The sequence below is a fragment of the Pseudopipra pipra genome, chromosome 3, assembly GCF_036250125.1.
Source record: "Pseudopipra pipra isolate bDixPip1 chromosome 3, bDixPip1.hap1, whole genome shotgun sequence".
NCBI classification, from domain to species: domain Eukaryota; kingdom Metazoa; phylum Chordata; class Aves; order Passeriformes; family Pipridae; genus Pseudopipra; species Pseudopipra pipra.
In genome coordinates, this window is record NC_087551.1 from 37,417,486 (window position 1) to 37,434,325 (window position 16,840).

Genomic DNA, 16,840 nt, shown 5'->3' on the forward strand with positions numbered 1-16,840 from the left:
AGGCTGGTCAGAACAATAGTGAGTCAAGCGTGAGACTTTTCAATGTGCTACAGCAGAGTGTAGTGTCTGTTCTACATGCTTACTTTGGAAAAAGAAGAGGCTGTAGACGTGTCTTTAAAGAAACTTAGACCTGTGGTAACAAAGAAAAAGCTCAGCTTCATTTGTTGTTTGGACTAGAAATGCAAGAAGAAATTCCCAGAGTCCCAATCTGCAACAACCCTCAGCAATCTTTGTCTACTTTTGGTATGTATATCATGAGTTAATACCTGCAGAAGTTCTAGCAAATGTTAAATAAAATTAAATTAGGACAAATCTGGGTATCCCAAAACTGTGGTTAGCCTTAAAATTTTTAAGAAAATATATTTTTCCTTCACACAAATTTATTTGTAAAGGCTTGGAGAATATATCATGATGCTTATGTAGTTATAAAATAAAATATGTTCCTCAAGTAACTGGAGAGTGGGGGAGTGAATGAATAAGTGAATTAATATATATGATAAATGAAACAATGAATGAGTAGGCAAGGGCAAGCATAAAATTATGAACTGAGTGTGAAGTGGAAGAGAGTCAAAGAGAGGGAAGAAGAATGACGCCAAGGGAAAGTAGTGGGGAAAGTGAAATAGAAGGGAGTAATGAATCAGATGAAAGAGAAGGGCAGAAACTGAAAACTGAGTAATTAATTAAGGAAAAGATCAGAACAGAGTGTTGTCAAAAGGTAAAGCATGTTCTTGGTGGGCTTGTGGCAACATAGATGGAGAGAAAAATAATTGGAATTGAGATAGGAACAAGCTGGAAAAATAATAGAAAAGTCAAAGGCCAACTTGCCAGGATAACAGCATAGAATCAAAGGAAAGAGGTAAGAAAAGATGCTGGAGAGAAGGCAGAATAAGTAGTAAAAGGAAATGGCTGCTCCACTGGCAGTGGGTTACTTCTGGCTGTGCCTCTGTTTTTCTTGTATGGTCATGGCCAGGTCAGCCGGTGCTCTTGGCTTTTGGTAGCCTGAAGATAATAGTCTAGGGCTGCTCAGAGAATCAGCTAATGAAAAGTGCAGAAAAAATATATTCTGTTATGAAGATACTGTAAAAATTAAAAGCAGTAGCCATCTGGTGAGGTATACTCCATCCTCACCTCTTTCTCTGCCCTGCAGTATGCTTTCTTACCTTCTAGAATTGAGGTTTCTTCTTCAGGGGAAGGAAACCAACAGCACCCAAAGCAGAGCTCCAAATGTCTGAGGACCACGTTTAGAGAATGATGCACAAGTGTTGTTATTGCTAGTCAGCACATTTAGAAATTACTATTGCCAATACTGATGGTTTTAGAATATATAAATATCAGAATGAAATCATATTGCTAAGTTAAAAAGAGAGATTGGGATAAATAGTCACTGCATTTTTCTTGGTAGGGATTTAGCCTTGTTCATTCATAGAAGGTTGTGACTATAATTCCTCATATGTTAGGATGAAAAAATGTCCCTGAATTCTTGGATGTTTCATCTAAAAAGTATATAAATAAATGTAGTACTTCATAATGCTAATCCAAGTAAAGGAAAGGGTCTTTGAAGGGAGGTGGGGTAAGCTGTGTGCAAGTTTACAAATCTCTGTTATATTTAAAATAGCTTTCTTTTATAGTAAAAATGTATGCAATTATAATTAGGCAAAAAAAAGAAGGCCACAACCCAGCTTTATTAATGCTTTTCCTGTCTGTATTGTAGTCTTCCTTTAAGCAGTAATATCCTTTGTCGCCTGAATCAACTAAGTAAGAAAATTACTTTTCCCCATCTCCGAAGCAATCACTTTTATAGCTTTGTCTAGTAAATGAGCAGCCTACTCTCCAATAATGAAGGGCAAAAAAAAGATGTGGAAAATTTTTTTTAGTATTCTAGAAAACTTTGTTGTACATTAGTTCTCTTACAGACTGTACCGAATCATCAGCCTCTCAAAACAGATTTGTACTCAGAAAAGGCTATTTAGAGGAATGCTGAGTTCTGCTAAGGGGAAAGAATTGAACTGATCATCAGTGCTCTCATTATTCAAAATTTTATTCAAAATAATCTATGACTCTTGATATGAAATACCTCAAATAGCTCAAAAAGAAGTAAACATTTTATTGAAAAATACTGATATCAGAGTCAAGGCAGTATAAAATGAGGATTTTTTCACAGGTTTGCTACATCAGGCAGCAACTCTTGTTAAAAGAGGAAGGAAATGTTTGCTACTTTCAACAAAATTATTAGAAGAAAAGGAAAAGCTGTTTGGAGCTTTTTAATTTACACTAAATTCTTGTGCACAGACTCAATTGTTTCATTTTTAAAGACAGGCTAAAATGGGAGTCCTAAACTTTGGCCCAAACAGTAAGGGATTCTATAGCAAATATAGTACAGAAATCACTGACTTCAGAGGCCAAATCTAGGTGGGAAAGTGTAGAGTTGAAGCATGTCTGCTTTCCTGTCTTGTTCTGTGTAGTGTTGGCTGCTTACATTTTCTGCTGGTGGCACCATGTGCCTCTCAAGGACATTGTAATGCCCTGGATTTTCATCTTTGGAAGGACCAGAGATCTGTAGTCGTATGAGTTTATTCCTTGTTTGCAATCTAAAATTCTGTTCAGATGAAAAAACATACCCACGCAACTATGAGGGTGGTGAGGCACTGGAATAGGTTACCCAGAGAAGTTGTGGATGCTCCAGCACTGGAAGTCTTCAAGGCCAGGTTGGATGAAGCTTTGAGCAACCTGATCTAGTAGGAGGTGTCCCTGCCCGCAACAGGGGGATTGGAACTAGATGACCTTTAATGTCTCTTTCAACCCAAATCATTCTATGATTCCATTCAAATAGAGTGTGCCTGTGCTGTATCTATTCTGTGAATAAAGAGGAGACTTTTTATCTCTATACTGTTGAATTTGGGATTGACTCTTGGCATTTTGCCAGTGAATTAGTAATGAGATGTAGTTGGGTGGGTAAAGAAACACTGTCAGACCTCTCTTTTGTCTCACCTCTGAGATGGGGTGGGAAGAACTTTGGTTGTATTTCTGGGGTTTTTCTCTGCTGAGTAAATGCAAAGGGCCCAGCAGGCAGCACAAAATACATTCAGATGGGTGAGAGCTATAACATTCCTATGCTGAACTTCAGCTATAGCTGGGTACTTAGCTGAGAAATCGGGGTTTTCATTACTTGGACTAGCAACAAAGGCCAGCATTTGACACCTTCAAAGCCACTGTAAGAGAGTATTTAGATAAATGTTACTTTGGGAACTAACTAGCTCCCAAGATGTCACTGAAGTTAAACAGCCAATTAGAAGAAATTATTTCCGTACTGTCCTTTGTTCTCAAAAATTTGCCATTCTGCATCCAGTGAGCAAACTCTGCGCACACGAGAGTCCTCTGATGGGTCTTTTCTGGATCTTCTGTGTCAGTGTAGACCCCTGTTTAAGCACATGAGAAATGTCATCCCAAGCAAATGCCAGCATTGCCCTCCTATCTGCTTTGTTTGCACGAGGCAAATGGTTATACAAGCTAAAAGGTGAACAAATACTGGAGCTTGCCACCTGAAATTTCTGAGGCCTGAACCTTTAAATGGCAGCACTGGTATAAGCAGTTCCTGCGTCTTGTTGCACCCAGCCACAGCCACTGGATCCCACATGCTGTACCTTCAGTTGTGTTGGAGAAATTTTTTACTGCCACGTGGTGAGCGGGACTAGTGAATTGTTCTACATTTGAAACAACCTAGTTATTTTTATTTATTTTTAACCTGTATCGATTTTCTGATCTAGCTTATTCCCTGGACACTGAAAAAGCTACTTTGGCACAGCTGAGGAGGTGGTGGCGGGAAGGAAAAGGGTTGCTGAAGATGGGATCTCTTCATCTGATCACTTGGGGGGAAAGGGGTTGGTGTTGTGGTTTTGTAGTTTGATAGGGGGGTTTTTCCCTTTTTTAAACATACCAGTTTTAATTCTGTAATACTTTGGTTTCAGAGAGCTGGGTTTTTAAATGCTTATTTTATACTATTTTTTTTCTTCCTGCCCTTTCCTGTCCCCATACTCAGCTCTTGGTTTCCGCAGCTGCATGGATCGAGCAGTTTCTGGGGCTGTACTGCTTTACAGAAATTATTTTAATACACTGAATGAGTTAAAAACAGAGAAAAAAACCAATAGTTGAGTGCAGAGGGTATTTGCTCCCCCTGACTGTGCAGGGCAGAGCTAAGCCCAACAGTGTGTTTACAGTCTGCCGGGGAGGGAAGGGAGCCAGGCAAGAAGCTGGCTTAGTGTCTGGAAAGGGGGCTGGGAAGTCAGCTGGCAGTCATGGAGACCTCTCTCTTCTCACATCCTCAGCTCCACGGGGAGATCCTTGACTGCAGCCTGTCTGCTTAGGGTAGCTCTCTTGTAGCAGTGTTTTTTCCAAGCTCCAGCCAGACAGGGACACGTGAGCTGGCTGGGGAGCGTGCCAGTGGAGATGAGTGGTGGCAGCACGTAGGAGGCAGAGTGTGACTGCTTGTTGTCCCTGAACCACCCACGCCACAGCCCCAAGCACATGAGCCCATCGATTGCAATTCCAGTGGGTGCTGCAGGCACCTGTGTCTTTACAGAGAGAGACCTGGACTCATGGAGCTTCAGGTTCCTCTCCTGGGTATTGATTTCCTCAAAATTCTCTTTGTGTCAGTGACCTCAGATGCTGTAAAATAAGACAATAAGCATTGCAGTAAATTTTAATGAAAAATAACTACATCAGAAACAGCTCAGTTTTCCTAAGGACAGCATTAACTTTTGGGAGCCAGTGCTATTTTGAGAAGCTGCTTATGCACATAGCTAATGGCTTATTGTACATTGGGAGTGAGTGTTTGTCATGCAGGTAGTTTGAATGCAACAGTTTAAGGCAGGCTGAGGTGGTGTGAATGTAAATTGTATTGCAAAAGCTTTCTGAGGATTACTTGGACTTGTGCTAGAATGTAATCTCTTTGAGTAAGTATGATTTCATTTTTTGCATGTGTGGCAGTTGAATATAGAGCTGCTAAAGAAAAAGCAGCAAGGTTTTTATTCCACCCTGGCTTTTTTTTTAAATTACTGTGGGCTTAGACTGATGAATAACACATAATCCCAGAGGGGCAGGATTCAGTCCTGGTAGTTTTTAAAAAGGACAGGGGTATGTGTGTGTGAGAAGCAGAGGGCAATGTATGGCTGATTCAAAGTTAAGTTATTATCATCAAAGATTTCTCTAACAGTCCCCTAGTGTTCTCTCTTTAAAATAAATCTGAATCATTAATCTTTCTGGGGCCAGGCAGACTTTTAAATTGCATTTCAGACCCAATATTCTGTAAAGAGCACAGAAATAATAAATAGTCTAGTTTGTCTTTTAATCATTCAGAGACTTAGTAAAAATAACTTTATTGTCAAGTTATGCATTCCTCTGATTTGTACTTGTCCTCCTCTGAGTGCTGACAGGTCACACTAATGGGGCTTCTGGAACAACTCCATACTTTTTCCAATCAGCTGAGAAAAAAGCATGAAAATTCATGAGGAGATATCCTCTGCCTGGGTCACTTGTGTCAGCCCTGAATGAGACAGCTCCTCTGCTGCTTGTGACCATTTGTGTTGAAAACTCTGGATTTCTGTCTCAGTGGAATAAAAATTATTTTTATTCATGGGTGTACTTGTGCTAAGGCTTGTTATCAGAAGCAAATGAATAAAATGAAAGTGTATATTGCAAAATATAGGGAAAGAGCCATTCACTTTATGTTCTATATGTGGACACATACATATCCTAATGAGCAAATTGTATCTTAAAAAATAAGCTTGGGACCTAAGGGCATTAAAGGATCTTTTGTTGAACTTGCTGACTAAGCACATGGTGATTAACTGCATCTATACTGATCTGAAAATGCAGTTTAGCTGAAAGAATACAGAAGCTCTATGGCACAGTGGCAAGTGCTGCACATGCTGATTCCCACCCATGTGGTAGCCCCCCAGAGAGGCCAAGAAAGGTGTCATGCAGGCTGCTCGAGCACTCGCTGTTCTCAAGTGGGCATGAGCTTGGTATGGACTAGTTAAGTCTGCTCTTGACTCTGACTTCAGAGTGCCCTCCAAAGTATAGATAAAAATATGTATCTATGTGTGCCAAGTGACTGTCAGTAGTGGGGTGAAACAAAGAGGCCACAGCTCACATTCTCAGACTCCTTTTCAAAGGTCTTGTTACTTAGAGTATTTGCTTGGGAACACACAGAATTAGGAGAGGGGAAAAACTGTGCTGGGAGCAAAGTGTGACACGGTGATGAGGAGTGTGAGAGGATGACAAGAATGGGGTAAGCAGAGGAGGGCAGCTGTTTCTACTGTGGCCAGTTTTGTGGTGACATGGGAAACAGTGTCTGGAAGATGCACAGTGGATTGGATGTGCAGGTGCATTTGTTAGGTTCAAACTCAAATATATGAGAGCTGTAAGCAGTGGTGCTTTCAATTCATATATGAGCGCTTCCTTGTACCCTGCGGTCCCTTCTCCTTTGTGATCCCTCTACAACCTTCCCACTCCCCTGTCCCAGTTCCCCCTGCCCCAATGTGTTCCCCTCCCTTATCTGCTGTACTCTGTACTCTCTGAAGCCTGTACTTGACAAGCTCTGTTTTCCCAAAACAGGGAAGGAGACATTCAAAAACCCCTGTTCTTGTCCTCCACCTTTACAACTTTCCTGTTCCTAGCAGGAGGTAGCAAAACCTTGCCTGGCTCCATGACCTTTCTCCTAGGGCTCTGCACAATGCACTCCCAACATGTGCCATCAGATGATGTATCTCCATCTCTCTCCACCCTCTTTTCTGCTGCAGCACTGTTTCCTACTGTCAGGGCTGATGAGGTCAGTGCTGTCAGTGCTTTTCTCATCCTTGCTCTGCCCATCACTGTTGCTGCAACTTCCCAGGTAACTCTGCGTCTTCTTTAACTCCTTGAGTTCTTCTCCTTATTTTTCTTTCTCTCTGGTTTTAAACACACTATAGTGAAAATAAGAAAGTTGTGAAGACAGAAGACCAATTTTAGCCGTGGTAAAAGCAAATGCAGCTTCTGTTTCTTGGGCGTTATGTTTGCTAACTCCAGAGTGAGTTTAGCCTGTAACTGGTGCTGTTTAAAACTGTGGCAGGCAGAATTTGCATGTTTGCTTTCAAGGCAGCTGTGATAATAGCAGCCTAAACAGTTGCTCTTTCTTGGTCCTGGCAAAAATGCTTTACTGTATTCACCAGAGAGGTGATTTGGCACAATGATGTTGCCCTTGTATAAAGACAATATCCTAGGCTGCTCATAGGCATTCCAAAGCCTTGAGGTGCACCTTCTACAGACTGTTACATAAACTCAGATGTGGAGGCCAACTGGCAGCCCTGTGCAATCCAGCCTCCTGCAGTCTCCCATGAAGAAGAGTCTCACAGTTGGTGTAGCTGCCTGGTGACTTTGCTTGAGTAGCAGTAAAATCCAGAGCTAGTATATACCACAACACAAGTGTGCCAAGAATGTGTGTTGATGACATACAGTTTTTTGTGACAGTGTGTATGTGATGAGCTCTTAATTAAAGACTCCTGCTAACAGCTTAGTGCTTAGACTCAAATATGTAAAAAAAGTCCTAGCCTTAGGTTCACAGAATCATAGAATGGCTTGGGTCTCAAGGGACCTTAAAGATCATCTAGCTCCAATCTCCCTGCCATGGGCAGGGACACTTTTCACTAGAACACGTTGCTCAGAGCGCCATCCAACCTGGCCTTGAACACTTTCAGGGATGGGGCAACCTGTTTCAGTGTCTCATCACCCTCACAGTAAAGAGTTTCTCCTAATATCTTATCTAAATCTACTCTCTTTCATTTTGAAGTAATTCCCCCTTGTCCTTCCCCCTTTCCAACATGCCCTTGGAAAAAGTCACTCTCCATCTTTCTTGTAGGCTCCCTTCAAGCACTGGGAGGCCACAATTAGGTCATCCTGAAGCCTTCTCTTCTCCAGGCTGAACAATGCCAATTCTCTTCAAACTCCTATTCTTAAAGTCAAGCTTGCCCTGTAGCTTTCATGACACTGTTAGTGAAGTATCTGAGAGCAGGCAGCTAGACGAAACAGGATGTTGAAAGGCTAGAAATAATAAATAGCATTTGTTTGTGCCATCCTTCTTCTCTGGGATTACTTTGGGAATTGGATATTTTTTGGAAATGGATGAAAAGTCAGTCTTTTTTGCAATACGACTGATATCTTGTTTTCTTCCTCCATTATGAGATAAAGCAAGAGTCTAAGTGGTAGCCTGGCACTTCCTAGGGGCTGTGTTCACATTACATGGAGAAGGTCCAGGCTTGTCAGTGGCAGAGTCCCCTCTGTGCATCCCAGACTGCATCAGTCATCTCCCTTATACAGTGTGCAAACCCTCCCCACCTTGAAGAAAAAGTATTCAGATAAATGTCTGTAACTTAAAACATCCCTACAGTTGTCTTTTTTTTTTCTTCCTGCAGAAAATGTATAATCTGTCCCAGCCTTTAGAATGCACAATTTTATGGGATAGACAAATCTACTTGAGTTTTAAGTGACAGCACTGGTTTTCTCTAGGTTCTCACCCTGCATTTTAATCTTCAGTGAAACAAAATAGTTAGCTTTATTTGGCATGTTTATAAGCAATTGAACCTACAAATGTGCCTTCTGGTTGAACTCAGTAGATCCCCAGCTTTGTGTAATTGGGACTGCAGCATGATAGAGAGTTCTGTTATGGCTTCACATATTGATCAGTCCAATTTAATTTCCTCATGGGACCTGGACCATGCTAGGGAAGGTGGATTGTGTTGAAGGCTTGATAAGCCTATTTTAACAAAGCATCTCAAGGGTTTCTGGAACAGAAGCAATTATCAATACTGATACATGTTTCCTTTCATCAAAAGGTAAGGGCTCATTAATAGGCTGCACAACAGCTGCTGTTTGCAACACATGACTTTTTTTTTAATTAACTTGGAGATACTGCTTCCTCAGCCTTACCAGTTTCCAGAAAGAAAAGAAATTGGGTTGCAGGTTTTAATTTTAGTGGTATATGTGATAGCAGTATCTTCTGCATTTCTATATTCGCTATTTTGGTAATTGAAGCCTAGATTATATTTTAGAGAGATGGTTCCATTCCACTGCTTATGCCCATGTCTGAATGAACCATGCCAACAAATTCTGGTGTTTTGCAACTTTTGAATTGTGTGTCAAATTACTGATGATGTCTGCTATTTTTAATGTTAGTATTATTGGTTGAATAGTCTCCTGTTACAACTTTGGAAATCAGCATTCTTGTTTGTCATTGGATATTTCAAAAATGTTTTTAAATTGTATTTATTTTAGACTCTCAGTTATGAGAAGGAAGTTCACTGTTGCTTCCCACTGTTTTATCTTTCCTATGCAAAACTCCTAACATTTCATTTATAACCTATTTGATGTAGGTGTGTTGTGGGTGTTAAATTCATACTGCTATTTAATGTTGCAAATTGGATGTATGAAAAGAAAACATCATCAAGGCAAACTGCTATGTTAAAATTGATTTTAAACACAGTTTTTGGATAAGTAGCTAGAAGTTTAGTGCCTTACAGAATGGCTATCCTTAGCTAACAGTAGTTGCTTTTGTTTTGTTTATTTACCAGAAGACAGTTTAAACCATTTAACACCTGCTATAGTGCTTTCTGATTTCTTTTTCATTTCACACATATTATCTCAATAATTAGCACGGTTCTGCTAATTAATGCATGGATTGAAAGTAGCAGCAGTACATTCCAAGCAAATTGGAAAAAAAACCTTTGTTTCTAAGCATATATGAGTGTGGATGGGTGAAACATAAAAAAAGGGAAAGGCAGCTGGATTACACGAAGTGTAATTGACCAATGAACAAATTCTGTAATGTGCTCAAAATCCTGTGTTGCTTGTTTGGTGGGTTGTGATAAGTGGCACCTTACCTGATTTTTCTTCTTTTCTTGATGTCTAAACTTCTAGAATCATTTGTTCAAGGGAAAATTAGAGTTTTATGATAAAACAGAACTATTTAGCACTGGTAACTGTTGCCTAAAATTGCAAGTGTTTCTTAGGAGGTCAGAAATAGGAAGTTAGATTAAAAGAAATACATTATGTATTCTAGAATTCTTTTGAAGTTGTGACTCAACCATTACTGGAATTCACGATATTGAAGATCCCATGAATGTTTAATGGCAAATGGCTGGAACCTGTACTGCCCTCCAGGCTATTGTTTAGTGTCACTTCTCTTCCCCAGTTAGTCATGACTGAAGTGTGAAGATTAGTGGATAAATTACCTTCAGCAATGATTAATTCAGATTAATTACCTAATTTTGCTAACACTGGAGCACTGAAAGAACAATAATGGTGTGACAAATACCCTAACCTTACCTAATATTAGGTATATTCTGGATTTAGTTTTGCAAATATATTGATGGGGCCAATTCAGATGCTCTTAGTGATGTGATGGAGCCAACATGCCAACAAGTAGCTCCTTTGATTTCAGTGGCCTATAATCCTTATTAAAGCTGTGCAGTTCAAAGTGATAGTTCAGTGTCACAGATTAGTGGGAGTAAGAGCAGTTTCAACATACTTTAGGCCTTTGCTTACTTCCTTGCTCCTTAATTCTCCAGCCATGTTCCTCTTGTCCAGGTCTGTTCCATGTGGCAGCCGCTGTAGCTACCTGCTCAAACCATTGCACAGGCAAAGGAGCAGAGGCTGCTTTTTAGGAAGTGGTTTTACTTACATTCATATTTTAAAGGTCATTATTGCAATATGTAATTGGTGTGTGCTACAGAATAGACATTTAAAAATGAACTATTTTTAGCAACATGCAGTATGGAAAAAATGATGGGGAAAAAATCAACTATTTGGTTCTAAAATGGAAGAAAGATAAATATTATAATGCATGGGAATGTTCCCTATACATGGAACATGTGTTAATTAAATATTTTTTGTGTAACTGGAATATACGTTGATTAAATTCTTAAACAGTGGGACAGTAACACTGTTTATCATTGATTTTATACCTTAATGGTATGTTTAATTACATCCCTCACTAGTTTTGGAACTGAAGCCATGAAATGTGAAGTTGTTTCTTTTTGTAATAATGTAAATTACCTTATATTAAGTAATGCTATTAATTATTTTATCCTTAAATCTCTAGGTGCTGAAGTGTTGTATATGAACATGTCAGCATATAACGAAGGTCGGCTTCAGTCATCTTTCTGGATTGTTGATAAACAGCATGTATACATTGGAAGTGCCAGCCTAGACTGGAGATCGTTGGGACAGGTAATTTAATTGAAAAAGTAATCCTATACCCTTGGCGGGTATAATGAGGGGGGGAAAAAGTAATGTTTGGAAGCCACTTGGATAGCTCTATTTTCTGACAGTTTACTGTCAAAGGTGCCAGCATCAAAAACTGTATTGCCACAGTTTTGATGACTCTTCTATGTTGGCAAAAGTGTATTACTATAAATTTTGCTTCTTTTCATTGTGACAGCTATCTTCCATGGTTATGCTTAGATTTTTAAAATTTGATTGCTTTTATCGATTTCTGTGATGGTTATTGTAAGTTCCAGTTTACTTATTTTATTTAAAAAAAAAAAATTGATCAAACCTTCTGGTAAACAAACCACTATGGAAACTCTGTGGTCATATCTTGTGAATGACCTCATCCCTCTGATCTGCCATTTAAAAAAGCAAAAACAATATTTGGAAAGTCTTCCACATAGATAGTGGGTATTGTCCTGGAATACTCACTACCTTTGGAGAGGGAGAGATTTATGGCTACAGAGAGTCAAATAGTATAATGTTTTTCAAGGATGTATGTGTTAGAGAGAATTCCATATTTTTATTCTTGATAAACATGAGAGTTGAAGGTCTCTGCCAACAACCACTGCTGAGAACTCTCTATAGTCTGCAACCATTTTGGAGAAGTTTTTCATCAGTAATGCAGTTTATTTGGCTTTTTGTAGGTATCCATATGTTTTTTTCTTTCTGCAACAATCTCAGGATCATTAACAGCTGTCATGTTCATTTTTGCTATACCATTGACTGTGTGAGGCTGCTGTCAGTCACACTTATGGAGTGAAAGTTTTGCTTTCAGATCTCAGTAACTGAAATGCACAACAGAGGGGGAAAAGAAGCAATCCTAGGTAGTTATTAGTTGCAGTAAAAACGCTTACTGTCTAAATATGAGCAGACTCTCAGAAGCATAGGAATAACTGTGAACATAGATTCTAATGATTTTATAAAGAAGAATGTGTGTGTTGGTTGTGTTGAATTTGTTTTGAACTAAGAGACTGAAAGTCTGAATAAAAACAAATCTGCCATTTTAGTAAAGAAAGAGTGGTTAAATGCATTTTTGCTGTTCTTATGATATTAATTTATTTAAAAGGTAACCTTTTAATGTTTACAAAGGAATCTGGAATATTAGTAGAAAAGATGGTATTATTAGCAAACCAGAGAAAGTCTTGGCCGAGAGTATGTTGTATTTTCAGTCAATGTAGGAACATATAGTTTGGGCTTTTAGAGAGTCTAGAAAATGTAAATTGCCTGTGCCTCATGAGCTATTCCGTCCTTATGTCATGACAAAATAGCGTGTCACAGGATTTATTTAGCTTATAAATATTTTAACTTTGAAGCCTCTTCTAACTGGGGGTTTGAGTAGTGGTGGAAATAATAAATGTGGACAAAAGAAGCACATCTAACACACAGATTATTATTTATGTACTTATAATCTTTATCAGAGATGCTACAATTCCATATAGGATTGGTCTTCTCATGCTGAAGTAAATCTTAAACCTTCTAATTAATATGCGTTAAATTTTGATGCCAGTTACTTGTGGGCCAGTGTTTCAAATGTGATTCCTCACTGTTAATTTTATCACACTTTTCTGCATGCATTTTTATTAATCTTCTTGTCATATAACAGTATATTTTCATATGTAGTTATAAGATGAAGCTCAGAAGAATATTTGTTAAGAGCAAAAAGAAATATCTCTGAATTACAGTAAAAGAGAATCTGCTTTCAATTAGTTGAGAAATGTATGCTGGGGTTTCAGAAGAGCCTAAGGAAATTAGATGCTTGGCTCCCGTTGACGTTAGATATGAGTATCCAATTCCCTTTCTCCAGAGTCACAGGTTAATAAATCAGGGCACCTGTCAAAGAGATCTGATATGCTTTCCTAAAATAATAATCTGTCTTGAAATTTTCACATAAGAAACAAAATAAGCTTAGAACTATTGTCATTTTATTCTGAGTGCCTTCCTTAAGCAAAATGCTTAGCACACGCGTGGGACCTAATCTTAAAACCCACAGTGAGCTGAGCCCTCACTGGGGAAACACATCTCCCAAGGGTTCTCATTACCAGAGTCCCAGTGTAGCTGCAAATAAGGGAACCAGGTCCCTCTTTTCTTCTCTCAAAGCAGCCTAAATGACTAAGGACTGAGTACCTGATAAATGGCAGATAGTGCCTGTTCTGACCCATGTCCTTTCACTTGCCCTGCCTGCAGTAGTGGGATAGGGCTTCTGCAGTTCTGCAGTAAGAGGGGACTTGCTGCAGATGCCACTGCATGTTTCCCATTACATCCTGTTTTGCCTGCAGAGAAAGGACCATGAAAAGACAGCCTAGGCTGTTGATTAGTTGAATATGGTCTCTTCATCGGACTTGCAGAGTATCAGAACTGGTGATTATTGAATCAGCAAGCCGCTTTGGCCAGTATTACTAGACCCTGACAGCAAATCACAGAACAAAGTAGGTCTCTCCTATTCTAGAAACATATGGCCTGTCAAGCACAGCAGTTGTCTTCTCACTCAACAAAATATCCAATGTGAGTCAGTCACCTTGTAGCTAACAGTGTCTCATTACTTAGCAGCACAGTTCCAGTGTAAATTATGTGAGTGCATCCATTTTCACATCTAATAATACATAAAGTGTAATGAAAAGCTTCAGATTTTAACTGTACTTTGTTGTCATATCTTTTCACATCCCTGCCCCTGTATTTTCTGCATGTACTGCTTCCTCTGTGCTGTGCATAATTCAGGCCAGTACACTGCATAATTCATACAGGAGCCCCTACCTGCTTTGCTGGTATGGCAGCCACACTAAAGATCCAGCAGGTCTCTATGGTACCTCACCCTGGGCTATAGTTCCAGAGCAGACCTACGTCTTGGTTGTTAAGGGCCTAAGATGTAGAAATGCTTCTTTGTTGGGGCAGTACAGAGCATTTGACATATGAGTGTGCTAGAGAATATTTACACAAAGTTACTGCAGGAAATATGACTGGGGTTTATTGCTATTTTGTCCCTTTGCATGGGGCTAAAACAAAAATAACTAAATCTGTTAGCATAATTTGTCTCTTATGAGGCTAGATCTAAAACTCAAACAGTGATTTAACTTTTAACAGCTCCTTGGAAAACAACATCAGGACTTACATGCTTTGGTTTTGCAATATTTGTGGAGAATTCTTCTCTCTGTTTTTAAGCTTGACACTAGAGATCAATCTCGTATGAAGCTTACTGAGTTTTGTTGCCATTTTCTTGACTTGCCAGCACTGACAAGAAGCAATACGAGTATTTTCTTTAAAACCAAATTTTCCACATCAAGGAGAGATTTTCATATGCTGCATTTATTACTTAGGAATAACCTTTAAAGTTGCATATATCCTTGTGCCTCCACTGTCAAAGTTTTAATACTTGCTAGACTCTCAGCTTTGAAATTATGGCCAAGGCTGAGAACACATCCTTACTTTTCAAGTAAAACTGTGTTTCAGTTAGATTGCCAGTTTGTCAAAACTACTAATTCTGGCTGAAATCATGCATGCCAGCTATCTGCTTCAGTTTGAAATCAAACCCTACAGGCTATGGAGTTTAGAGTCCCTGAAAACAGGATTTTACAAAAACTGGATGTTTTTTCATTCATAGTGAAATATTTTGATCTTTTCTTCAAACAGGTCTAAATTTTGTGTCAGAGATGCATCTTTATCTGTTGTTATCAATATAGCTAAATATTGCCCAATTACATAATCTGTTGAACACTGAGGGTTATGAACAGCCAGAGTTTTTACCCTTTTCTTAGGTCTAGTAAGCTATGTAAGATTTTGCCAGTGAAATAATCTAGTTTCTTGCTGTAAATTTTTATAAACTGATAAAATGATGCCAAATTTTTATAAACAATGTGTCTTACAAGTTTACCAGCTTGCTGAAGGACATCTGGAGAGATGTTCTCTTGTTCTTTACAGTGCCATTCTGACTTCAAAATGTCATTCATGAGGGGCACTAGAAGAGGAAAATTTTTAAGATAACATTTTAAATTACATTTTGAACTTTTTATTTCATGTAGGAGATGTATGGGATCAACTGTACAACTTCGATCTTGCATTTCACTGATATGCATCTGGTAATGGATGCAATTGATAAAGTATTTTCTGAGAGTTCCCAGATTCTCACCTACTAAGAAGTTGTTCTTGTGACCATTCAACAAGCCAAGGAACATCTTTGGGCCATAGCTGTGCAACCTACTTAGGTATATATTTAAGATAATAATGTGTTGAAGTCTTTTTTTTCTGCAAAATACATGCATCTATGTTAAAATGTTTGACTGAAAAATAAGGTCACTCAAACATGCCTAAAATTGAGTATGTATACTGATTAATTTTTGCCTATGGCTTAACTAATAGCAATCACGATAGCTGTGGTCCTATATTGTAGTTACTAGTTCCTTGACTAGGTAGCTTATTAATATACTTAATAAAAGAAAATTGTTATATAACAACTTTTATAATCCATAATATTAAATACAGCACAATAGTTAACAAAAATTTTCATATATTTCTTTTGTTCCATGACTCTCTCCAATAGTTCCAGCAAAGCTTGAAAATATATTTCACTCCCTAATTCAGTTAATGAGCATGAGGTTTATAACACATTCCCAGTTTTAATCAGCTCAAGAAACACTTCTGGAGCTCTTTATACTAACAACAGTTTTGGAAAAGTTTTATTTACACATGAATAACCGAATCCAGTGGGCAAAAAACTGTAATGAATTAGTCGAACCACTTCAGAAAAAATGCATTTATGTGCAACAAATAATCAGCTCTTGGAAAATTCTACTACTGAAAATTACTGAAGCAAGTAAAAGTAAGCCAGTTGTCTTCACTTGAAGTGAAATCAGGCTAATATTAACTTGTCTCGTAGTCAAAAAAAAAAAAAAGCTTAAATCATGAATACTAACATGTACCAGGTAGTTGAGTGTATGTGTGGAGGTTAGTGATCAAATCTGAATGTTCAAGGTCTCAAGTAGAAGCTTGCTGATTGCTCCTTGGAATTGTGGAGTCTGACTGTAAACAAATGGACGGAATGAAAGTGGCAAATCAGGAGTCCTCCAGTTCCTGAAGAGATATGAGAGAGAACCACAGAGTTAGGAAGCTGCTCAGGCCTTGTGCTCATGCATGGAAACTGTTTAGATTGGTGGAGGAGTGTTGGGGTACCAGAAAGAAGTGGTCTTGAAGCAAAGAAGGGGACCCAAACAGAAGAAGGTGAAGTTCCTTGCTGCAGGAAAAGTCCTTGAAATGGGAGAGATCCTGGAGATTAAAGAGCTGTGGGGAAGAGGGAAGCCTGGGGATTCAAAAAAAGCAGTGGCTGGTGATGGCTGAGAGAGGTAACAGTGAGCAGCCCTGCAGCAGGGACAGACCCAACTTTCTGCTCAGTATTGGGGGCCAGCAGCCACCTCCCTGCAGGAAGAGAAGGTATGGATGGAAAGTGTGAAATACAATCAAGTAGTTGCAAAATCTCCCATCCTGTTGGTTCTTAAACAACCCCAAGATTCAGATCCACTGCAGGTAGTCATTTACTCTATCTCACCTGGGACAT

General features: G+C 38.9%; 1 protein-coding gene across 5 annotated transcripts in view; it reads left to right on the plus strand.

Moving 5' to 3' along the window:
- Positions 1-16,840, plus strand: part of PLD5 (phospholipase D family member 5) — a 187,062-nt gene that overhangs the window by 129,041 nt on the left and 41,181 nt on the right. For all 5 annotated transcript variants that reach the window (XM_064648684.1, XM_064648687.1, XM_064648685.1 and 2 more), the window contains one exon: positions 11,129-11,256. In XM_064648684.1, coding sequence (XP_064504754.1) covers positions 11,129-11,256 — 128 coding nt within the window. The remainder of the gene's footprint in view (positions 1-11,128; positions 11,257-16,840) is intronic.